Source organism: Gambusia affinis, linkage group LG19 (assembly GCF_019740435.1).
Source record: "Gambusia affinis linkage group LG19, SWU_Gaff_1.0, whole genome shotgun sequence".
Lineage (NCBI taxonomy): Eukaryota > Metazoa > Chordata > Actinopteri > Cyprinodontiformes > Poeciliidae > Gambusia > Gambusia affinis.
Window position 1 is genome coordinate 21,405,598 of NC_057886.1, and position 25,951 is coordinate 21,431,548.

The 25,951-nt window shown below is 36.9% G+C and overlaps 1 protein-coding gene across 5 annotated transcripts in view; it reads right to left on the minus strand.

Annotated features, from left to right (window-relative positions):
* The window catches only part of mybpc2a (myosin binding protein Ca), a 63,762-nt gene that overhangs the window by 14,558 nt on the left and 23,253 nt on the right, over window positions 1-25,951 (minus strand). For 3 of the 5 annotated variants that reach the window (XM_044101430.1, XM_044101432.1, XM_044101433.1), the window contains 18 exons: window positions 19,076-19,159; window positions 18,025-18,173; window positions 17,591-17,708; window positions 17,338-17,386; window positions 14,614-14,670; window positions 14,362-14,531; window positions 13,999-14,131; window positions 11,538-11,662; window positions 9,014-9,119; window positions 8,355-8,524; window positions 5,947-6,112; window positions 4,451-4,557; window positions 4,315-4,344; window positions 3,440-3,579; window positions 2,737-2,896; window positions 1,731-1,835; window positions 792-980; window positions 527-661 (listed from right to left, as the gene is read on the minus strand). In XM_044101430.1, the coding sequence (XP_043957365.1) occupies window positions 527-661; window positions 792-980; window positions 1,731-1,835; window positions 2,737-2,896; window positions 3,440-3,579; window positions 4,315-4,344; window positions 4,451-4,557; window positions 5,947-6,112; window positions 8,355-8,524; window positions 9,014-9,119; window positions 11,538-11,662; window positions 13,999-14,131; window positions 14,362-14,531; window positions 14,614-14,670; window positions 17,338-17,386; window positions 17,591-17,708; window positions 18,025-18,173; window positions 19,076-19,159 (2,193 nt within the window). Of the gene's footprint in view, window positions 1-526; window positions 662-791; window positions 981-1,730; window positions 1,836-2,736; window positions 2,897-3,439; window positions 3,580-4,314; window positions 4,345-4,450; window positions 4,558-5,946; window positions 6,113-8,354; window positions 8,525-9,013; window positions 9,120-11,537; window positions 11,663-13,998; window positions 14,132-14,361; window positions 14,532-14,613; window positions 14,671-17,337; window positions 17,387-17,590; window positions 17,709-18,024; window positions 18,174-19,075; window positions 19,160-20,100; window positions 20,116-20,185; window positions 20,395-25,951 lie in introns of those variants that run through there. The other 2 variants (XM_044101431.1, XM_044101434.1) reach the window with 2 other exon arrangements.

Sequence of the window (25,951 nt, forward strand, 5' to 3'; positions counted from 1 at the left end):
TTGGAATAATCAATAGAATAATTGATTGCTAAAATAATTGTTAGTTGCAGCCCTATTTCCATGATTTAAACAGGGATTTGACAAGTCAAAGGTTATTTGAAGTACATTTTGCCAAAGCATCAAAGGACCCAACGATATTCTTCATTCTGAGTTATTTTCTTTCTGGTACAAAAATAACTATTTAAATTTTTTCTTCACTTAATTGAAGAAATCTGGTTCAAATTCTGTAAGAAAAAACAATAATTTAATATCGATAAAATCTATTGACTGATCAACAGAACAACCATTCAATCGACAAATATTTAATTATCTGACATAAAAAACAATTAATTGATAGAAACAATCAATTAATCGATAGGATAACCAATTAATCGACAAAAATAATTGATTATCTGACAGAATAACCGATAAACTGATAAAAATAAACAATTAATCGATAGAATAATTGATTGCTAAAATAATCATTAGTAATCATACAACACGTCACACCACTGTAAAGCATCCAGATAAGATTTGTTTTGTTTACTTCCTTCTGTGCAGTACTCAATGATGTAGCCGCTGAGGCCGCCGGCTCCGATCTTTTCTGGGGGTCGCCACTTGAGTGAACAGCTGGCGTCGGTCACATCCTCCACAGTGAGGCGAGTCGGCTCGCTGGTGGGGGCTGAGAGACACAAGAGCTAATTAAGACCTTAATACCTGGAATAAACAGGAAGGGAAGGCAGGTTAAGCTGCATCAGAATGAGCGCCGCGTGAAAAGCCCGGGTTAATTAGCCGCTCCGTTAACGACGCACCGATGGGCATAAAGGGCTGGGAGCTGGCACTGGGCTGAGAGACGCCAACACTGTTGACTGCAAACACTCTCATCTCGTAGAGAACGCCCTCAATCATCTTCTTGGCCTCGTAGGTGGTGGACTCGTAAACGTCGAAGTTTAGTTTGGTCCACCTGGCTGAACCAACCTTCCTTCTCTCCAGCAGGTACCCTGCAGTGAGCAGAGGAGGGCAGAGTAGCCAAAAATATACTCAAGTAAGAGCAGCACGACGTCAAAAATATTTCATTCAAGTAAAAATAAAAAGTAGCTGTCCAAGTAAAAGTAAAAAGTATTTGGTAAAAATGCTACTCGAGTAACTGATAATAAAATCTGATTCAATATTTTAAAATGACGCCATTAAATTACTACAAATAAATAAAAAACAACATATTACATTTTCAAATCAATATTCTCAAGATTAAACTTTACACAAAATCAATATTTACAATAATTAATATGTAAATTAGAACAAGGTAACGACAGTAAATATTGTAAATAAATTCAGCAGATAGAAAATAACAAAACAACAAAGCTGGTGTATGAACAAGAGGTCTCACTTTGACAAACTGAAGGTGTGTGTTTCTATGTTTCACATATTTTTGGTTAAAATGTTTGTTCTTTCTTCGTTGGAGTTACTTGAATTGAATAGAATACTCAGAAATTTCATCAAGTAACAGTAAACAACATCATTTCAAAATTGAACTTTATATTAAATTAGTGTGATGATCTGAAGTCTGTAAGTGTTACAGAAAAGAAAAATCTGAAGAAATCCATACAGGAGGCAAATAATTTTCCTCTCCACTGTAAATCTGTCAGTAGTTTGGGATGAAATGAAAACAGACCTATTAGATCATGAAGCTGTTTTCTCCTGGGGGGACATCAGATGTGAAAACATCAGACGAGGCGTGTAGCAACGTTTACCTTTAACAGGAACGCCGCCATCAAACGAGGGAGGCTCCCATGTGATGATGGCGAAATCCTCGCCAACTGATGTGCACCTGATGTTGTTGGGAGCGTTGGGCATATCTGGAGGTTACAGTCAGAGAGAAACTGTGCTTAAAATGAGTCCTTGGATGAAAAGAAAAAAGAAATTAGAGGTCATTTTACTTTTTTCCACAGCACCATAGCGTTTCAAATATGGGAATATCTGCTTATTTGAGCTGAATGGGACCTGTAATGCAAAATTCACAGGTTTTTGGACTTTTATTTGGGTTTCTACTGCTTTTAAAAGCAGGTCAATCGTCTAAAGAAAACATACAGATGGTTTTGGCAAAAAGTTAATGGTTTTGGGGTCTGGAAAGTGAGCTGTTACAAAAATCTTCTGTATTTAACCCTTCACCTAGTAACCCCGGCTGAGCTCGGCCAGTTACCTAGCAACCCCGGCAGAGTTCCACTCGTAACCCAGCAACCCAGGCCAAGTTCCAGGACATTTTGACAGCTGGTTTTACAGCTACATTCAGTTTAAAAATACTTTATTGATCCCAAAGGGAAATTAAACGCTGATGTTGATCATTTGATTAAAGGTCGGCAACACCAGAGGGTGGAATGTAAGGAGCTGCCAAAATAACACTGGTGAACTTTCTTGGTAAACATTAGTGACGGAAACCTACTGCAAAGAGTTCAATGTCAGTATGCGCTTTACAATGGCTGCTGGAAAAGACAGGTGTTTTGTTGTTGATTTACTATCCAGAAACCACTTGCTGCATTCTTGTTTGTGAAGGAGGCTCCACTTCTGCTCTTCTGAGATGTACGGTTATGTAATTATATTCTGTTTCCAGCTATTTCAGTGTAAACGAGTTATTTGGATTTAAAGTGAAAATTCTGTCCAGACTATCTAAGAATGATTTTGTGAAAAAAAGAAAAAGTTTTTAAAGCCCACCTGAACTAAGAAATAAAGATGTAAACGGAGAACTAAAAGGTTACTGACCCACAACCTTGATGAAGAGTTCGGCCTTGTCCTCTCCCACTGGGTTGGTCACGTTGATGACGTAGGGACCCTCGTCTCCTCTCTCTGCCCCGTCGATCACAAAGCTGCTCAAGGTCTTCTCCGTCTCCACCCGGACCCGTCCCTCACTCTCAGAAATCACCTGTCACAAACTGCCTCCTTTAAACGTGTTTATGAAGAATGTGTTTAAAATAGCAAAGACAAGTCTAATTTAGATTTTCTCAGCAATTACAAACTCCAGGTCAGTAATTTTAGTCTGAAAATAAAGCTAACACATATCTAAAATTGTTGTTTTCATTTTTGAAGTATCTACATGTCTTTTGCCAAATTATATATATATAAAATAATAATAAATTGCTATATTTGACTCCGATTGTAATTTTTGAAATCCAGTGTAAAAGAATAAAAATTATAACAAATTTAGACATTTTTAACTGATTTATTTTTTAAATCACCAAGATAAGTTCTCAAGATTTTTTGGCACTACCAGAGCTCCATACAATCCCTTTTAGTTGAAGGTTTCAGGTCTGTCCTGCAGCCCTTTGGCATAAACTCAAATACTCAAATGCGTATTTATGATTCAATTGTGCTTCAAAAACAAGTAAACAAACAAAATATCTCCCAAAATAAAAACAAGAGCATAACCAGGTAGGGAATAAAAAGAATTAAAATCTGCTGATCTCACCTGGTCTCCTTTCAGCCAGGAGACGACGGGGGTCGGCTCTCCCGTGACCTCAACATCTAGGCGGAGTTTGTTTCCAGCCACCACCGTGACGACGTTCCCGTCGCCGCTGCCGCCGAAGTTCAGGTGGATTTTGGGAGGTTCTGTCATCCAAAGAGAAAACATGAGCCAGGAAATTGTTTAAATTTCCATAATGGCTGCTTAAAAGTTCTGATTAACTTTTAATCATTAATGTTTTATTACAAAACAGTGTTTTGTTGCTTTAATGGTGGATAACTGCATATAAAACTATGTTTTCCCCCTTTTTTTGTCTACAACAGTTAAATAATTTTAATAATTCATCCAGCTTCTCTGTCTCTCCCAACTGATCCGACTATGGGAAAGACTGAAAAAAAATTATCTTTTTGGGGGGCAAATTTAAGCTTCACACTTTTTTTTAACCCAAAAATGTTGTTGCTATGATTAATTATAAATAAGAACCTGACTTTAATTTTTCCCAAAAACAGCTTTAAAGAGTCACATTTTGTAAAAACGGAGCTTTGCTTTTGCATTGCTAGTAGTAATACTAGTTACACTGGCACAATATTTCACTGGTAACATGAGAAAAAATATATTCTGCTAGTAATAATCTACTAGGATTTCTTTGATCAATATTAGGGAATTATTTTCTCAAAACAAAAAAACTATATTTTGCTGAACAGTTAATTTTCTCTTATTTTAAGGGTATTTAGATATTTGCACTAAAAAGTAGACCAAAATACTTGGTGTGACTTTGTGTTTTTGCAGAATATTGTGCCAAAGTGCCCATAAAATATTACAAAACATTTCGTCATGCAACTCTTTGGACAGTTGGAAAAACAAACAAACAGAAGAATTACCTTCTTTGGGAACATATTCAATCTTGGTCTCTAAGAAAAAAGGAAATTATTCTTTGTAAATAAAAACTGCTGAAGGGCTGTGTATGTTTACAAAATGTTAAAAGCTTAAAATGTTTTTTTTCTGCATCACCCTCACCTATGAAGTTGAGTTTGGCAGACAAAGAAAGAGCGTAGCCGTCTGGGACGAAGGTATAATCTCCTGCATCTGAAGCCTGAACGTCATCAATCGTCAGCTTGTGGATCCTGAGGATAATCAGGCAGATGTTACAAAACAAACAAACGAAAAAATATATATTTTATGACCTGCGTTTATCCTGAAAGATGACGCAATCTTAAGAAGTGAGGCTTTCACCTTGTGGGTTTACAATCGCCTCATGGATCTCCTGCTTTGATGGAGAAGGAAGGATTACAGAGAGAAAGCCCAGACCCCTGGGTGTGCATGCTCCATCAGAGGAAGCTTTTATTGTGTGTTTTCAGAGGTTAACGCCTTACAGGCTGAAGCCTAGCTGCAAAAATAGGTCAAACGACTAAAAAAACCCTCTGGTAGTAGTTTGCCAAGCCAGTTGGCAGCCAGTGCTTGCTGCTCTTCACACTGCAAAAGCACAAACTTTACCCAGTGGTTTTGGTCTAGTTTCTATTGCAGGGATGTTAAGACTAAACCTACTGAAGTAACTTTTCAACAACACACAGGAGCTTGTATTGAGCCAATAATACAATAAATACAAAGGGACTAGTTCTGTCTTATTTCAAGTGTATTGAGAGATTTGAGGGATTCAAATTTAGCATTCGGGTGAGTAATTTAAATACTAAACACCACAAATTATTCATTTACACAAAGATATGCGCTGACATCAATTTCACCGAACATTCAGGTTTTCTCGCTACGAAAAATGTTACTTGCAAATTAGTTTTTTCTTATTTCTAGAAACTAGACCAAAAGCACTTGGTAAGGTTTTGTGTTTTTGCAGTACTTTAGAAATACTGGATACTTCTTCAGCTTTTTCACAGTTTCTCCAAATACAAACGCAAAGTTAGATTCTAGGTGATAAAAAGAAGTTAGCATAAAGGTTTAAATTGCTTTTACTCCAAGTACTAGAACCACGTTCTGCTGCTTTCTTTGTAATTATATAATTAAGTGGAGGTCTGGACTTTGATTGGACCACTAACACGTGAAAATGCTCTAATTAAAGCTCTTTAAGCTCTGAATGAGTACCGTAAATAGACTGCAAAAACTCAGAATCTTACCAAGTATTTTGTTTAGTTTCTAGTAAAAATATATTAGTACACTTGAAATAACTTACAAGTAACTTTTCAGCAAGAAATAGGAACTTGTTTTAAGTAAATAAGTCTTTATAAATAATAAAAACAGATTATTTCACTTAGAAAATGATTTTTTTCCAATGTTATAATTGAAACAACGTCACAGTGGAATTAGTACTTCTCCAACTTGTAAGTTAGTTTTGTCGTATTTCAAGTGTAATAAAATATTTGACCTAGAAACGAGTAAAAAAAACAACATTCTAATGAATATTTTGTGTTTTTGCAGAGCAGTGTGATGGGAGAACAGGTCTGAGCAGCAGTTTTGGTGAATTAAAGCAGAAACTCATGTCGCTGCGTGACGTCTGGGAATACCTGCCGACGTGGGCGGCTTTGATGCGGCCGCTGGGCTGAACTTCTACGCCGTCTTTGAACCATTTTCCCGTCACGTTTTCATCGGACATTTCGCACTTGAACACGGCCTGCTCAGCTGATTTCACCGTCACGTCAGCGATGCTCTGCAGAATCTCCAGCTCCTTATCTGCACAGACAAAAGGAGGTTTTAGCAAGATTAGTAAATAAAACGCAGCATTACTACGGCGTGGCAATGCTGCGCCGTAGTAATGGCGTAGTAATGCTACTACGGCGTAGTAATTTGCTTACACAATTGTGTAAGCAATTGTGTAAATTCCTTACACAATTTACACAAATTGGCTTTGTGTAAATTAACTTCTGGAGATTTAATTTTTGAGGAAATTGTGTTTTTTTTAGCCAATGAACTCCTTGGGTTTCCTTAGTTCGGAATAAAATCAGCCCACCAACGGCGGCCATCTTGTTTTACAGCTTCTATTTATTTGGACTTTGAATTCAGGTGAACTCCAAGCGTCAGGCTAAGATTTATCCTTTTTTTAAAATGACAAGAATAAAGTCATGATTTTATGAAAACTCCAGAACTGTACATACATATTTATATATAAGTGATGACATAATACTTAATTGAAATACTTCATCTCTAAACATAAATAATTAGATTTTTAAGCATCAAATTATTATCAGTACAAAGACTTTAAATACTCGTTGAAAAAAATAGTCTATTTAAAAGAAAGAACTCCATGAAACTGAGCTTTTTTCTTATTAAAACAACTTTTTTTTTGGTCATTTAAATACATAATTTGTGGTAAAATCGCATCATTTCTCTGCTGGTATGATGACTTCATTCATCCTTGCCAGATGAAGCATCTCAAATCACACAGCTGCTGTTTTGGACATTATCTTGTGAATATAAAAATAAAACTTCTGCATAATGCTGACATAAAAAAAAATTAGGAGTTTCCTCTTTTCCAAGTCGGCATGAGCAGAAATTTTATTTTATACTAAAATCAAAATTAAGCCTGGCCTCGATATTCTGTCGCGCAACTTAAAGAGTGAAATAAGAAAACGCCACTTTTTGAGAATATTTTCTGTAATTACTTTCTTAGGAAATAAAGTAATCAAAAGAACAATTACAACCGGAACTGATATGAAAACATTTTAGATTTTTTAAGCCATATCAGGTCCTAATTCTTACAAGTAGAAAATTATATTAAAGTGATCTTTTCAATTAATCAGGCTGAAAGTGAAAAAAACAGGAGAAAGATTTTAAAACTGACATTTTTTTTCAGTCCCTTTAACTACGACGCTCCTAAGTAAAATCCAGTGCAACAAACTGACTTCAGAAGTTACTTATATTAGTAAATATATTCTAAATCATGTGTCACAATATCACAACACGACGAGACAGAAATGTGAATCCTGGTGATGAATGTTGATTATTTTCTCCTCACAGGGAGCTGAAACTGTCACGGTTTCATGGTGCAGACATGTTGATGTTCGCAGATCTATGATTGGACTCCCAGTAATCTCCCCAATTAACAGAGGAGGACGGACGGCAATTTTCACACCATAATCAATTAGCGGACTCGTCTGGAGCGCCTGGAAGCAGAAACCAGTAAGAGGTGGGAAGCAAAATGAGCCTGACGAATGCAGAGAGCCGCTGATACAAGGAATTAACCAAGTTTTATTAATTACCACATAAGTAATGACTAATTTACTCCTTTTCATGCTTGTCAGAATGAAAAACGTCAACATGGTCGGATTAAATTCAGGGAGATTCAAGCTGGTAAACTTTAAAAAGCAGCTGATTATTATTTCCATAAGAGCTCAGCGAGAATTTTATTATGGCGGCAACAAGGGATAGAAACAAAAGGAAGGCCGCATTTATAATATCTAAAAAACTCAGATATTCTGAGATCTCAGAGATTTATAAGAAAAAATTAAAGGAGAAATTTTGTGATTAATTCCAAAAATTTTCCAGCAAAAATTGGAAATTTGAGTTATAAGTGTCAAAAATTCAGATTTTTTTTTGTGTGCAAATTCTCTGAGATTCATCTGAAAAAATTGTCGATTTTTTAAAGCAAATTTTAAACTTTTCCAACTCAAACAGTTGCTTGCAAGAATTAATATATTTAAAAAATTATATATGTTTTTCCAAGCAAATTTTCGACTTTTCAAACTAAAAAATTTTCGTTTCTCAAGAAAATTTCAGAGAATAATCTTAAAATATCAGATTTTTTTCTAGCAAATTTTAAACTTGTCAAACCCAAAATTCTGTGCGTTCATTGTTTCTTGCTTTGAGGCATTTTGGTGAAAATTTACTCCTTTTCTATGTTTTCTACCTAAAATGGTTGGTATATAAATGCCAAACATTGGCCTGTTTGTTTGGATAAATCAAGTCTTCCTGTGACCTTCGACCTCCAGCTCGGCACTGGACTCTCCGCCGTTGGTGAAGGCGTAGTACGTCCCGATGTCGTCTTTAGTGGCTTCGGTTATGACCAAAACGTGCCTCTTCCCGTCTTTCTTGAACCTGTATTTGGAGCCGGCTGAGTCTCTGTTCAGCTCGACTCCGTCTTTCATCCTGAGGAGAAAAACTCGATCAGAATCAAACTACAAACACTTTGTCTCACTTATAAATCCAAGAGTTACATTATATTTGATTTTACTTGAAATGCTACAATGTGATTTAATTGCTTAACTCTTAAAAAACAAACATTTTTATCCTGGAAGCTGATATTTTATTAATGTAGTTCAGTTTTCTAACAGTTTTGTACGAGTCTCATAAAAGAGTCGATTGCAAACAAAAGAAAAGCTCATTTCAAAGAGTCTTGTCTCAACTGTAGGTGTAGTTTGTGTTCAATCCAGCTCCTAAAAATTAAAGCTCTGCTTATTGCTACCTTAAAAATATCCAATAATTCTAGTTTATGTCCAGTTAAAATAATAAACACTTCTTCCTGTGGACAGAAAGGTGCCCTTCTGAAGTAGTTTCTGTTTATTTGTCAGTTTTTCAGCCTAAAATCCCCACGGTTTTGTAATGTTGGACTTTGTGACCAATGTGAGGTGCACTCACCATTTAACGTTGGCTCCTTCCTCTGACACTTCCACTTCGAACTCCACCTTCTCCCCCACCACAGTGTGAACGTCATCCAGCAGCTTGGTGATGGTGACCGGAGGCTCTGAGGACAAATTAAACGCCGAGTCGTAAACTCAAAATATTTATTGGAGGATTTTCACTTTTTGATGAAACTTGAACAGAAATACGTCAAAATATGTTCAGCAGTAATCATTTTTTAAAGCTGTTTTTCTTTGTCTCTGTGACTGTAAACCCCAGAAATTCAAGCCGTCACTTGTAAATGAATAATGTCACAGTGTGCTGCTAACGTCCTAATCCAAGCCCGCAGGCACATCCGTCTTCAGAGGTGGAAGGTGGATCGGTTCCCCCGAGGCGGCCGGAGTCGCATTGTGCAACCACAGGGAGTGATGCTTGACGCTCCGCTAGCCTCGACTATTTGTCATCGTCGTTGCTCCGTTTCCCCTCCAGACATCTTTACTCCCTCAGCTGGTGAGCGCACAAAGTCTCAGAGCCACAGAAATGTGAGCAAGCTTCACCGCAGGCGTTTCACAAGTTTTAAAGAACATGGAGGATAAAGTCTTTAAAGGGAACCAATTATACAAAATTCACTTTTTGGCCACTTTTGTACTTCCAATTGGTTCTCAACTCCTTCTAAAGACAAAACAACCCAAACACTTAAAAAAAGACTTCGGCAATAAATTAATGCTTTATGATGCCTGAGAAATGAGCCATTTCTAAAACCTCTCGGTTGTTTAGTCAGAACCAGGCATTTTGCCGTTACCTAGCAACCCAGGCAGAGTTCCGCCCATCACCTAGCAACCCAAGCAGAGTTCCGCCCATCACCTAGCAACCCAAGCGGAAATCCAGGACTTTGGTCAGCTGGTTTTACTGCTGCATTAAGAAAATCTAATGACCCAAAAATGTAATAAAAGTGTTTTGTGTGGCCCACATGTTCATGAAAGCACCTTTAAGATCAGTTCATAGTTTAAATAGAAATCTCACATTTAATTTAAATTTATTGTAACATTTGATTTAATTTAAGAAAAAAAAAATAAACAGAGCTGCTGTTTTTGCCTGATTCACTTAATTTGTGGCATATAATGAACGAATAAGACCTCCAATCCATAAAACAGTTTTTTCTCTAACATCATATTAGAGATGAAAAAATGCTGCCTAGCAAATAATTCTTGTGTTGATTAATCTTGATTTTGTAATTTTTACTTAACTTTCCGCCTTCAGTCCCAAACCAGGAATCTAGGCGTTCATCTTCTAATCTGATAGATTTATCAACTCTGTTATTTCTCATGATTAATACATACAAACTGTATTTTTTCCCTTTTAAAAAAGACAGTTATCACACCATTGTTTAAATAAATATAATCCAATAATGCTAATACCTTGAAATGTGTAAATATGATTGTTCAGCTGTGTCTCTGAGCTGCAAAATAAACAATGTATTTATAAATAAAGGTTGAAAAAATAGTTTCTTCAGTCAAGTTGTAATAAATATGTCAGCTCACTAACAAGAACACTTGGTTTTAAATAAAGCATGAACATTTCCTTCGCTGTGCGGCTATTAAATATGACTAAGCAGGCAGGCGAAACAGAGAGCCGCGATGTTTCTGTCTGACATGAAAGCAGAGAAATAAACAGATTAAATCGCAGACGCACAAAGCAAAACGAACCGACAGCGATTCTCTGCGCTCAAATAAGAAAATTCAAACAGAGCAGAAAACTCACCTGAGTGAAGTCGACCTTCTAAAACCGTTTTCAGTAACGACTTTCACTTGTGTGATGTTAAACTTTCCAGAGCAAAAGCAGCACAAAACAGGGTTTTTTTTCTGCACAAACATAGTTGAACGGATCGACAACAAATTTGTTAGATTTTGTAAATGTGAGAGGGGTGGTGGTTGACCTCTGATGACCTCTGATGACCTCAGGAAACGTTTTTTTATTAATATCTTTAAAGTGATAGCGACACAAATTAAAATTTTATTGCACAAAACAGCACAAACATCTGACACCAATTTTGTTAGATTTTGGGTGTAATGTGGGGCAACGGTTGACGTTTGGACCTTTAAACATTCATTAATATCTTCACAGCAAAAGCAGCACAAATAAAATCTTTGCTGCTCAAACCTAGTTGAGTTGATTGACAGCAATTTTGTCTGACTTGAATGAGGGGGGGCTGGTTGACCTTTCACGACCCCGTGGGACATTTATTAATGTCTTTAAAATCATGGTGGCAAGAATGAAAATTGTTGCTGGACAAACAGCACAAACCGAGCACAAAAGTAGAACAAATGTAGCACAAATGTGGCGCAAACTTAGCAGAGTCTCAACACAAACGCAGCACAAATGTTTGACACCAATTTTGTTAGATTTGGAGAATCTGGGGAACCAACTTCACTCAGGTGAAATCTCTCTCTCTCTCCCTCTCCTTCTCTCTCCCTCTCCTTGTCTCTCTCTCTCTCTCTCTCTCTCTCTCTCTCTCACTCTTGTGTTTTCCTCACTGATTTACCTTTAACAAAAAGCTCCGTGAAGCATTTCTCCTCGCCGACCACGCACTCGTACGCTGCGTCATCAGACAGGTTGCACTTGTTGATGATGAGGGTACGCTTGTTGCCCGCATTCTCAAACACGTACCTGGAATATGGAAAACGTGGGATGAAAAACCACAAAACAAAAAAAAAATTTAAATAAAAAGAATCACAATATGGCAACGAATCAAGCAGAATTTGGCCCAATAAGAGGCTCGGAGGCGACAGTGACTCAGTCTTTCTGCGCTCTGGCTCCTCCCACACAGATGGATTCAGGTCACATCAAAAAGTCTCCACCGTCTTTTTACGAGACAGAGTCGTCATGGTTACCGGCCAACAACACCTCAGCGTCTAGTAATGATTGGTGTTTGCCGTAAAGTAAAAAACTCAGAGATTAGACGTCCAGATTAGTGGATTCTCTTCTGTGGCGTTACTAAAAAATTTAGAGAAAGCAAAAAAAATAAATTCTTGATCCATTTCTGTAGATTAATAATTGATATGGTTATCAAAAGTTAGACGTCTAAATCTGTAGCTTATTAAAACAGACGTGAATGCAAAGCATAAAACACAGAAGAAGATTAGAAGATTTTAATTCTAATTTTAATCTGAGAATTTGGGTTTCAATCTCAGATTTTGGACTTTAATCTGAGAATTACATCAAGATTTATAATTCACATAATACTATAATAAAATGATTAAGGGTTTCACTGTATTTTTGGTTGAGTCTATTTTATGTTTTTCAAAAATCATTTTGATTTATTTCAAGCTTAATGGTGGGAAAACCTCTTCTTCTTACTTTAAGAGTAAAATAAAAGTTTCCTCTTAATCAGAACAGAAAGTGGCTTCCTTCCTTCCTTCCTCCCTTCCTTCCTTCCTCCCTTCCTATAAACAGCATGACGATCTCAAAATAGCAGATGCTGGAGAGACATTGATGAAATACCAATTGCAACAGCTGCAGCCTCTTCAATAAAACACTAAGAGAAGCCTTTGAAGGAGGCGGGGAAAGGAGCGAGGCAGAAGGAGATACAGGCCTGATGGAGCCCAGCGGGCAAAACGGGCCGAGAACGAACACACACACGCACAGTTTGACTCGTCTCAGAGTCAAAGTGGCGCCAATAAAACTTTAAATGAACACTTTATAGTGCGATCTGTGCACAAACCGGAGCTCAGACTACACTTTCCTGAACAGATACTGGAGTAAACTGTACTTTAGTGAATGCAAAATGTGCGTAGGAGAGTAATAATTCAACAACTACATAAAATCACTCTTTTTTTTTTTTAACCAGACGACTGAGGAGTGAAAGGTAGGAACCGATTTCTCTAAATTCAAAAAAAGTCATAATGACCAAATATTTTGCATTCATGTAATGTTGTTTAAGTTAGATTTGAGTGAGAGCGCCATCTGTTGAGTGCTAAAGATGCAGTGAAAAGGGATGTTTTAAATTAATTTGACTTTATTTTAAGTTTACTTGCTTCCTGTAGCAGCCAGATGGGCAAATCGCTTCAAAATAAATATTTTTAATTAACTGTTTGGGGTTTTTTAGATTGAGTGTAAGCAGCTTTAACTTCAGCCTATTATTATTAGTATTGCTTTTAAAATCCACATTTTCCAGGTTTTCATGCTTCCATTTTGGTTCCTTTTGCTTCCAAAAACACTTAAAAAAAAAACACAAACATCCAGACGTTTCTCGGCAATAAGTTCCTGGTTTTTGGTGTCTGAAAGTTGAGCAGTTTCAAAAACCTCTGGAATGTAATGTAACAAATCAGCAAAATCTTCCCGTTACCTAGCAACCCCAGCGGAACTCCAGCACGTTTGGTCAGCTGGTTTTGGCTGCCGTATGCGCTACAGATCTTCAAAGAAATAAACTTTAAACTTTTAAACTTTATTATGCAAAAGTTTACATTGTCCATGTTTTTACGCTTCCATTCGGGCGTCTACTGCGTCTAAAAACAACCCAAGCACTTTGAAAAACCTTTGAAATTTAACTGCACCTGGCAACCCACGTTAAGCTCCAGCATGTTTGGTAAGCTGGTTTTACCGTACAATGGCTGCTGGAAAAGACGAGTGTTTTGTTGTTGACTTACCATCCAGAAACAACTTGGTGCATTCTTCTTGGTTGTGCAGGAGGCTCCACTTCTGCTTTTCAAAGTCATATAATTGCGATTCTGTTTGCAGCCATTTTTACATGCGAATGTAAACGCTGAGTTGTGTTGCGTGGCCAACACAATTTTGGATTTAAAGTGACAAGAAGCCCTAAAGCAGCTCATTCTGAACTGAGCAAACTAAAATCTCATTTTCTAAGATTCATTTTGTGTAGAAGAAATCTAATGAACATGTTTTTGTTGCAGCTAGTAGATTTATGCGAACCTGTTCCAGGTAGCATATTAGGTCACCTTTAAGAAACCAACCTTCAGCATCGCTCACACATTCAGGTGGCTTACTTGGCTGACGGTTTGATTTCCTGCCCGTTTTTCAGCCATTTTACTTCGGCCGTGGGGTCAGCCAATTCCACAGTGAGCTGGATCTTCTTCCCCTTCTCCACAGAGTAGGCCGAGTCCAGCTTGGTCAGGAAAGCTAACGAGAAAGCATCATGTCAGCGCAGCTCTGGTACAACTTTAAGAGCCAAATGATCCACGGCAGCCGGCTTTTAGCAGTAACAGGCTAACAAACATTCATCCAACCTGTGTAGCCTCCCTCCAGTATTTACAGCCGGCTGCATTAAACAGCTTTAGTTTCCTCCCTGCCGTCAAATTTCTTGTGCACATTCTGGGTTTGTCTTGTAAAATGTCTCCTCTGCGACTCACCGTCACTCTTCTTGGACTCCGCCTTCATCTTCTTCAGCCGCGTCAGCATGCCCCTCAGGTCCGTGATGCCGTACTGAAAGGCAATCTTCTCGTAATCACAAGGCTTGGCTGCCTTCAGGATTTCCCATACGTCAACCTCTTCCTTCGGTCCCTCCGGTTTCTTCGCCTTCCTGAATATCAGCGTTAAAGCAGACGGAGAGTTAAATCTGATGTGGGCAAAGTCAAAACGTGGATTGATTTTACTTATCTTACCGTTTCTTAAGCAAAACGCTAAAGTCCAGCTCACCAGCATCCTCATCTCCCTCTCCTCTGAGAAAAAGAAACATTTAATTATGGTGACTTTATCTGTTAGTTTTGAGTTTAGCTTTATTTAGTTTTAGAACAGGTTTGCTAGTTTTTATTAGTTATTATTTGTTGTGGTATCAGTTTCTAATTTCTAACAGAGGTGGGCAGAAGTAGAGGCAGCTCTACTTCAAAGTATTTTTACTCAAGTAAAAGTAAATAGTAATCCTCCAAGAAATTACTTAAAAAAGTATTTGGTAAAAAGTCTACTGAGTAACTGATCAAATTATAAGGTTAAGTGGAAATGTTGGTGTTTTATGGACCAAAATGACAATAATTCATATCAGTAACAAAAAATAACAAAATCAGGCAAAAAGAAAATGTTTCTAAATCAGATTTTTAGAAACATTTCTAAGAATGTTTCTAAAACACATTTCATAATGTTTTACTGAAAACTTTCATAAGTTTTCAGTAAAAACTTATGAAACTTTAACAAAAAGTTTGTGTTTCTGTCTGCACATGTTTGTTTTTCATTCAGTGGGTAGAAAATCCAGAAGTTTTACTAAAGTAACAGTAGAAATAATAAAAAAAATAAATAAAAGTACATTTTCTGAAAAAAATTACTTTAGTAAATGTATCTTTATGTAACTAGTTATTACTCAACATGACATTTTTTCCATGTTGTAAGTTTTATTTATCTGCTAATGAAACTTTTTAAAATCAACGTTAAGGAAACATTTACTTAAAACAAACCTCTGGAGATAAAACTTACTTTAAGTTAGTTTGTCTTACTTCAAGTTTACTAAAATGTTTGCTCCAGAAATTAGACCAAAACTACTTGGTGAGATTTTGTGTTTTTGCAGCAGTTCTGTTTTTGCTTTGCTCTCGTCACACCAATGACATTTTTACTGAAATAAAAACCTCTTTTCACTTCACTTCCACCATGGAGGGTTTTAATGATGGAAAAAGCCGTAAACTCTGTTGATATTTTCAAACGCCGTGAACGCAGTTGCACGGCTAACAATAATTTTCACGCTCAGTCGACCAGTTTTTATTTATTTTTTATTCTGCGTGCCGAGTGAGGCAGCTTTGTCCTGGGAGGATTCGCTCCCCTCAGGACAGCCGGATGAACGCTGTCCTCAGATGATCTGCTCTAACTGGAGCCGGCTTTCAAGTTATTTGGATTTCTCTCGGTCTCAGATGAGTTAACTGAACCTCAAACACACGAGGACGACGCTCACTATGATGTTAGAAAACAAGAAAAACCAAATCCTGCTGATGCTTTGTGGAAATGCAGACTCAACACCCCCAGGACTTTTTCCCCTCTCGTTTTCCTGCTTATATGTTAATGTAAAAGGCTGATTAAGGCGTTCTTATCTAACCAATTTCAATTAATCAGATCCTCCCTGACATTTAAAAACATATTCAGATGAAAAAGCTTTTCGTTAAAACTATCTAATCCCCAAAATGATTCGCTCAGCGCTCCTAATCCTTCAGATTAGGTGTGAAAAAATCTCCAAATATCAACTCCAAAGGCGCTTTTTAAAAAAAATACATGTATTAATAGACACTCCTTTCATTCAGTTGTGAAAAATATAATTTCTGAGATTTATTGTGTTTTAAAGACAGAGATGGTGCCTAAATGGGAAATCCCAGAGTTCTGGATTTTCTCAAAATAATATCTGTAAGTTTACATAAAAATAGGTGAAGTTCTGTGATTTACAAAAATCGTTTAATTTTGTCTCCATCTGTGCTGCATAAGTTCTGTTCTCTTGGAGTTATTGTTCATTTTTCTGTATAAATAACCAAAAATATTTAATAAACATATAAAATAAATGTACAAAAATGTATCCATGTTGCTGCGGCAGTAGATGAGACTAAATAATAATAAATTAATTGTTACAGATATAATTTAAGAGTAGAAATTGTGACAGAGTAAAAATTAGATAAAGTAAATTAGTAAATATTTATAACATTGGATAATAAGATGTAGGTTTTAATAAGCTTTTGCTTCTTTCTGCTTTTTGAATTATTTAAAATTATTATATTTTCTTTTCTTATTTTTAAAAATCTGCTAAATTTGCTATTTTGTTTGTTGAAGCACTTTGTGTTTTTTTTATTTCTAGAGGTGCTACGTAAATAAATATTTTAATATTTGAAAGTTTATTACTGATTAAACTTTAAAAATTATGTAGCTTTATGCTATTAAAGTTTAATCAGTAACACTTTTAAAATTAATTTATGTGTGATCATGATTTCTTGGTTAATGTTAAATTGTCGTAACAAAGACATTTTGAATAATGTCGACTTTGTATTAAAAATGTCATTATTTAGTGAAATTAAATGTTACCAAATGTTTTTCCTTCAATAAAAAAACTTATGAAACTTCAACAGAAGCTGCAGGTGTTTCTGAGTCTGGTGAGTTTTTGGTTCAAACATGTTTGTTTTTCAATCTGTGGTTAGAAAATCCAGAAATTTTACTCAAGAGCAAAAATACTTCATAATGAAATCCCTCAAGTAAAAGTAAAAATAGTCTTAAAGGAATTTTTCAGTTTAGTTTTTTAAAAAGTTACTCAAGTAGACGTAACTGAGTAAATGTACCTAGTTACGACCCACTCTGGTTAAAAGACAGGAAGTAGAAGCTTTGAGACGAGACAGGAAGTGAGAGACGGCGAGCTACAGAGCGACACTCACGATCGTTTAAACGCCTCCAAGATGTTGTCCTGCTGGTCCTCCTGCGCGGCTGGAAGCAGCAGACAGAAACAGGAAGTGAGGTTAATTCATTACGCCGCGCCACAGGAGTAATGAACTGATGACCTGGATGACGGGCTCTAATGTCTGCGGCGCTCTGCGTGTGATTGGCTGACACAGTCAGTTACGGCGTCATGGCGGACGCGTTGAATGGAAGATGACAATGATGTGATTACGTGTCGGTCTGCGGACCTACCCGCCACGGAGACTTCGAAGGCGCAGCTGTCGCACTTGTCTTTGGCGGTGACCTCGCAGCGGTAGCCACCTGCGTCTCCGTCCACCACCTTGATGATGCTCATCTCGTACGTGTAGATCTGACGGAGAGACGCATAAAAACCGGAGCAGCAACAGTCACTGCAGCTTCAGGGTTCTGGTTTTGTAAAAATCTACATAATCACATTTAATAATGTCATTCTTCTTCTATTTTTTTAGAGTTGAAGCCAAAATAAATCAGGATTTTTAAGCTTCTCTTCATGTTTGCTACTGTTTTGTTTTGTTTTTTACCTCCATTTATCCACTTCCAAAAAACCTGCGCTGCCCCTTTAAGGCTGGAAAACGTCCAACACTGGCAGGTTTACAGCCTGTAGAGCGACTCGTAAACAGGTTGAGACAGAGAAAATGGCCGCGTACCTTGGTGTTCCTGTCGTACGACTCCTTGAACTGCAGGTGCTTCCCGGCTTTGCTGGACAGGTCGAGCCACTTCCCCTTCAGCCACTTCATGACGGGCTTCCTGCTCAGCGTCGACGAGTCGACTTTGGCCACAAACGTGATGTCCTTCCCTGCCAGCAACAAAGACGGAGGACATTTTTATTCCAGACAGATAAACAGTTTGTCCTCTTGCAGAGTGGACACTTATAAATATATAAAAATATATATATACGACCTTGTTAAAATATTGCAAAAAAAATGAAACCAACATCAGAAAATGTTTCCCACATTTAATGACTTATACTCTGTAAAGTTTAAGAAAAAAACTAATTAATCTGCTTGGTGTAAAAGGCAGAAAGCATAAAATGATCCAGAATTAGTTCAACATGTTGGCCTTAATATGTTGTAAGTTTTCTATTAACTAAAAAAGTTGCTGTTTGTGGTACAAAAAACTCAGAATTACTTAAAAAATGTAAATCTTTTGTTATATTTTTCACCCATGGAGGTCGTCATTTTTTCACCTGCTGGGTTGAAGATGCGTTTTGATCCATTACGTACTGGAATCAACAGAGTAAACACAGGAAGGCCAACTTTACCCGAGTTGTTGTTTATCATATTACGTTTGACTGGTGATTTTAGATAATCCCACACTGTGACTGTGAGGCGAGTCTGGATCACGTCCCACACAGAAACACAAGAGGAGAGCAGCGGGAGACGAACACGACTTCCAAAGGACCTAATCTGTGCCCTCAACATTTCTCTCCAGAAGACTTTGAGTCAGTTGTGCGAGCAAAACTGAGAAAGGCTCTAACCGATGATACCTTAACGAGCAAAGAATAAATGCTGCAAAGTGAAACATGTTGAAACTGAACCAAATATGGGCTTCAACAATGTTTGTACAGAATGTTACATTAAAAGTAGAAAAATTGCCTGTTTTTTTATACTTTACATCATAAGATGAAGTAAAGTTAAAGTTAGCTTTTTTCACTCGTTTTAAGGTCTTCCGTATTACTCAGAGTTTATTTTGGCAAACCTTTGGTGGCGGTGGCGCTCTCCGGCTTCACCACAAACAGACTGCTCTGCTCAGACATCTCACCACCTTCTCCTGGAGCAGCATCTGAAAATTCAACCACAGACGACAAATTAGAGCAGGAAAAATGACCCAGCAGCGCCGATGAATCCACAGACAGAACACTACAGGAGGAGACAAACGGACCAAGCAAATCACTAAAGCATCTCTGAACTGTCGGGGAAAATATCCGGGTTTAATTTAAGAACAGAAAGTGGCGGGGCAAAATGTTTCGGTTTTTGAAGATGTCCTTTTTAGAAAATCTAGTTTTTTTTTTCTCCCATAGTGCAGAGTGATGTCAACATGTCCGGGGCGGCCATCTTGTTTTACAACTTCTATTTATTTGGACTTTGAATTCAGATCAATCTTACAATTAAATATAAATTTCACGCTATGATTTTTTTCTTTTTTAAATAGGAGAAAAGTCATAATATTACAATAATTTAGTCATAGTATTATGAGAATAAAGTTGTATGACAATTAAGTTGAAATCAAAGATAATAAAGTCTCAATATTACCACAATAATGTCATAATAAGAGAATAAAGTTGTAATAAAAAAATTATAATTTTGTTTGTCTCATAATGGTAAAATTACGTCTTTATTCTGCCAATATTATGAATTAATTCTTGTAATTGAACAATAATTTCATAGCCTGGTCCTAATACTCAATAGTGAAACTCACTAAAGGGGTGACTGAAATAAAAGCCACTTTTTGAAAATGTTTTCTGTTATTTCTAATTACTTTATTGGAAAGAAATGTGAGAGAGAAAAAAAAGTCGAGTGAAATGGGAGATTTTATGTTTTTGCCATTAAAACATCAGATTATCGTCTCCAGGTTCTGAACTGAGGATTTTAACTCTCTTTTCTCAACTGTGTAGTCGTCTGACAAAAAAAAACTCTGTTTCTGTTAAAATCGCCATTTTTATAACGTGTTTGCTTGTCAGTCAGAATTCTTCACAGAAACACTAAAACATTATTTTTTCTTACCATCAAGAGGCAACTCTGCACCAAATGAGGAAAAAAAACAAAAGACAGAGACAGTAAGTGAGACATCAATCTGTGCAGAACCCGCCTTTGCTCTTAATCAACGTGCTTTCACCACCTTTCCACCTGACTTCAACATAACTGTAGGAAACTGTTTCTTTAAGCCAAATGTTCTGTTTCTGTCACCATGACAACAAATTGTTTTAATAGTAGATCATATTCCTTGAATATGTTAGGATCTATGGTCTATACAAAACATGGTTTTTACATGTTTTGCACAAAATCATTCTTAGATAATGAGATTCCAGTCTGGTTAGTTCAAAATAAGCCGTTTGCACTTCCACTTGAAAATGGCTGCAAACAGATGCGCAATTTGTCAACCGTATATCTTTGTAAAGCGAAAGCGGAGCCTTGTGCAACCAACGAGAATGCAGCAACCGGTTTCTGGATGGTAAGTCACCAACAAAACACTTGTCTTCTCCAGCAGCCATTGTAAAGCACATTAAAACTCTTGGTTGCAGCATAATATTTGCTGTGAGAGTTCACCACTGCTTGCATTCCACCCTCAGATGTTACCGACCTTTAATTACATGAGCAATAACCACATTTAATTTCCCTTTAAGATCACAATATAGTATTTTTGAATTGAGTTATTTGAGCTGGCTAAACGTGCTGCAGTTCCACTTGGGTTGCTAGGTAACAAAGTGGAACTCTGCTGGGGTTGCTAGGTAACAGACTGATTTGTTACACTCTGGGAGTTTCCAGACACAGAAGAAACATTAACTTATTGCCAAAACACAGCTGTAGATTCTTTTAAAAAGCATTTTTAAGCAGTTGAGACCCAAACAGAAGTACGGAAACATGGAAAGTGCGAATTCTTGCATAATAGGTCCCCTTTAAACGTAAAAAACTCCTGAATGGATCCAGGGTCACAAGTCAAATGAGGTCATGCTTCTTCATAAATTCACAGAGCCATGCTGTTGGCGCCAGCCCCCGCCCGAACCTCCTCGCTGCTTTTATGGGTTCAGTTAATTCGATCTTTTAATCAAAAGTACCCCAGAGGACAGATCCAAGTTCAGCTGTTCAGGGTGATTTAAAGGGTTTCAGTCAGAATGCTAAGCAGGAAAGCGGATCTCGGAAAGAAAACCCAGGGGACACTTTTGAATGTTTGCAGTCTTACACTGTAACACCGGATCCTGCATCGCGTTCGCAGGGAAGATTCTCTGTGAAATTAACTCCTCATTCTATATCTGGCAGTAAAGCTGGAGATCTGAGTTTTGGACAAAAGCCTGCAGGGACATTTAGAGACTCTATTTATAATATAAGCCTTTTATAACACTTGGAAAAAAAATCTGCAATTATTTATTTTAAAGCTTGCATGCTAATCTTTGCTGTTATTATTATTATTATTATTTTTTTTAATCAAGTCATGCCAATTAAAAAAGTAAAACATAATTTATTCTAAATACCATAAAATTTCACATCTTCTGACACAAATAGCAGAATAATTTTTAATGACAGCCACATTCTTAAAAGAGACCCATTATGCTTCCTTAGAATAGCTTTGTGAGCTACAGAAAACATGTTAATTAGATTTTTATACAAAATCATTCTGAAATAATTAGATATCAGCTGCTCATCATGCCTATTTTGAGCTCCTTTCAGAATGATCTGTTTTAGGGTCCTGTCACTTTTATGCAAATAAGCTGCAGCTGGCCACGCCCCCTCAACCCAATGTTCACAGATTATAAATGTGAAAATGATTGGCAACAGACACGCAACTGTACAGCCGTCTTTTCCAGCAGCGCAAACAGCGATAAAACCTGCTGGCCAAATGTGTTGGAGTTTGGCTACGGTTGCTAGGTGACGGGCAGAGCTCCGCTGAGGTTGCTAGGTAACAGGGGAGTGACTTAATAATCGTGAGTTTTTGAAGCTGCTTGTTTTCCAGACACCAAAAAAAAAATCAACTTATTGCCAGAAAAATGGCTGGATGTTTTGTTTTTGTTGTGCTTGGACTACAGAGATTGAAGCAGAAAAATAAAAATGTGCAAAAAGGGAATTTTGCGTAATAAGTCCCTTTTCGGACAAGATCTTACAGCTAATAGCACATACCTTTAGTACTCAAAAGTCTGCCTTTCTTTGTTCTAACACCAGGTGGAACTCAGATTTTAAAATTACACACTGCAAAAACTAAAAATTTAAAGTATTTTTAGTCTAATTTCTAATGCAAATATCTATCTACACAGTATAAAACAAAACTAACTCATAATCAACTTATCAGCAAAACATCGGAGCTTGTTTAGAGTAAATAATTCCATAATATTGATGAAAACATATTACTTTCATTGTCAGATTATTTCACTTATAACACTGGAGAAATATTGTTGTACTTCGTAATAAATTGTAAGGAATTACTTTCTCTAAACAAGCTCCTATTTCTTGCTTACTTATAAGTTAGCTTTGTCTTATTTCAAGCATACTAAGGGATTTGCAAAATACTTGGTATGATTTGCTGTTTTTACAGTGTAGGTCTCTGACCAATGACTACCTGAAATCCAACATGGCTGCCGTTCATTTAAGATCGCTAAGTTGAAATGATACAGTGAATCTTCAAATTTCACATTTTTTTCTTTAAATCAACAGAAGAAATGATTATAAAACATGTATTCGTGGATTCAATAGTTCTATAATTTGAAATGTTTAAACTTTCCAGCATTTGTTTCATAATTCTCAGAACTGGGATGTGAAATCCTGACTAAGCTGCATTTTTCAGCGTGTTTGTCTCTCTTGTATTTCCCTGAAGGAAATTAAAGAATTAGTAACATTTTAGTGGCCAGCAGATAAATGCTGCACACGTTTTTAGCTGACTAGACAAAGCTTTTAATTAAAACCTCAGCCAATTTACTGATGTTTAAAGCTATTAAAGACACCAGAGATACTGCGGCGGAATAATACTGTTAATTTCACAGTTATTACTAATTTATTGTAGCAGCAATTTATAAATCTCATGAAAAGACAGTGACAACAGAACCATAACTGTGTTAATTACGTACATATTGGACTGTAATATTTCCAACTGTAGCATAAAGGAGCTAATTTCTAACATATAAAGCACAAATCCATCACATAGCAGCGCTTTGCTTGCATTTACTAACTAATCTTTAAAGTCACCAGCTTCTTCATCTTCTATATTTACTTGCTTTAAAGTCAACTTCTTGTAGCAAGCTGCTAATCTGATGTGTTTTTTTAATTTTAAATAGCATTGCGACAACTATTATGGTTTCAAATGTCTATTAATAACGATGTAAATTAGCAGAAACAATAGATTTACCTACAGAAGGCTGGATATCAGTTAATAGTACTACGGACAGGAGTCAATGAGCCGTAAAGCAGGAGTAATGTACTGTAAGCTTTACACACAGAGCCGTACTAATGACTCTCTGCAATATGAACACAATTTTAACAGATTAAATCTTAGAACAAAGGAACAACATGTACATCAGACAGACAGCCTGGTGGAAGAAAATGTCTCTGTGACGGATGTTTCTGTTTTTTATTTCACTCTCCAATGCAAGCCTGAAAAAGATTTTGTGTCCAGGATGTGTGAGGTCTGCAGAGATGTTAAAATGCAGGATATGAAGATGCAAAAACACTTCCAGTGTGGCAGACGTGAGCCATTTCTTTTCACCACGACTCACTGCAAAAACACTAAATCTTAACAAGTAATTTTGTTCAACTTTTTTGTGCAGATATCTCAGTACACTTGAAATAAGATTAAACTAACTTAAAAGTAACTTTTCAGCAAAATACAGGAGCTTATTTTTTGTAAATAATGACAAAATATTGAGGGAAAAAAATATTTCCACTGGGAGAAATTTCTTGTTACAAGAGAAATAAGTCAATTATTTTAATCTGTATTACAGAATTAATTACTAAAAACAAACTTAAGTGAATCTTGCTTAAATGTTACTTGTAAGTTAGTTTTGTCTTATTTTAAGTGTACTGAGATATTTTCACTAGAAACCAGACAAAAGAAAACACTTTGATTTTACAGTTTTGTGTTTTTGCAGTGTAAAACCTGTAATTAACATCTCAAACTCAAAACTCAGTTTTTATTCGACCCCCTAGTTGCCACATAAATAGAAGTTTCAAGATTACTGTTGGGTTTTTAAATCTTATTCTGTCAATTAATTAAAGCAGTTTTTATCTATTTAGTGGAAAATTACATCAATTAGTCCATCCAGTTTTTTGACTCCACAAAATCATCATTTATTCACACAAATGTTTTGCAAAAAACATTCGTTTTAAGTGATGCTACCTCCCACCTGCAGGTGGCAGTGTTTCTTATGTCTCCTACTGCTGCCTCAGCCTCACCTGATGTCACGTTGTATTGTGAAAAATTCAAATTTCCTCTCATACATAAACGCAACTGTTTCTAAATTAACTCCACAAAATCTATAATTTTGATTGCAATAAATAAATAAATCTCAAAGCAATCATAAAATCCTGGAAGAAGTGATCAGTGTGAAAAGATGTTCAATATTCTATAATTTATAGCTATTTCTAAATATTTTACCAGTTTGTTATTGGGTTTTATTAATACACTCTGGCACAAGCGGCCCTTTAGGAAGATTCATGGTAAGAGCTCGACTCCCCTTACCATCTTTAGCCAACACCAACATTACATCACAAACGCTGGAGTCCATTTCTTTGATCTATGCTGTGTGAGGAAGCAGAACGCATTCAGGTTCGAGTGAGAGAGGAAGAAGGTGGGAGCTTTACATCAGGGAGTACAGGCAGACATGCTTGTTCAGGTCTAATGTCTCGTTTGCTGCTCATGATCATCGCTTACAAAGGAGTCTTGTGGGGCATAAACGTAACTTGGCCCCCCGAAGACCACAACTCATTAAAAATGAGCTGCAGTGTTGGTTTAAATGGCTGCTCCACTTCATCACTGCACACGTGCAAAAACACTTAATCACTCTGCGGAAAGTTTATTATGATAACTGGCTGCAGACGCACAGGAACATCTTTCTTCCTTTTGCGTTTCTGGATGTTTTCACACCAACGGACTCGGTTCGATTGAAGAGTTATATTTTCAGCTGCTGAGGTTCAATTTAACATTGTAGTGTCTCAAACGAACCAAAACCTTTTAAAAACCTGTAGGGGGCGCCGCACAAAAAACCACTGAAGGAAAAAACATGAAAACCTCTGAAGGAGAAACTGAGCACAAATTCCTTCTTCACAAAATGTAGACAAAAGTGGAGTGTGTCAGATTTTAGCGGTTGTATGATTTGTTGACATTTGTTCCGCTAGCACGTTTGTTTTGGTTGTATTTACCCAGAATGCCCTGCGCTCTCGTCCGCTTCCAGCTTTTGGAGCAGTCTCTGGTTCGCTTGGTGTTCACATATGCATTCAAACTGGACCAGAGTTCATTTCAACCAAACTAAGACCGAGGTGTTCTATTACGAACACCACCAGCTGAACTGAACTTTCTGGACAAACAAACTAGAGTTAAATTAAAACGGACTAAACACGGCTGCTGTGAATGACCTGGATGTTATCTGATAGTCCGGTAAACTCGGTTAAACTGGGGACCAAAACTGCAATGTTTGTTACATTTTCAGCTGATGCAGTTCACTTTCACACTGCACTGTGTCAAACGATTAAAACCCTTTGAAAAACCAGTTCCCCTCCTTGCCTGTGGGGGCGCTGCACCAAGAACTACAGAAGGACACGACAGAAAAACCTCTGAAGTGACGGTGAGTTCAAAAATAAACAAAAAATGGAGTGGCGAATGTAGGATTTCTCTTTCCTTTGTAAAAGACTACGAGTCATTTCTCATACTAGCGCG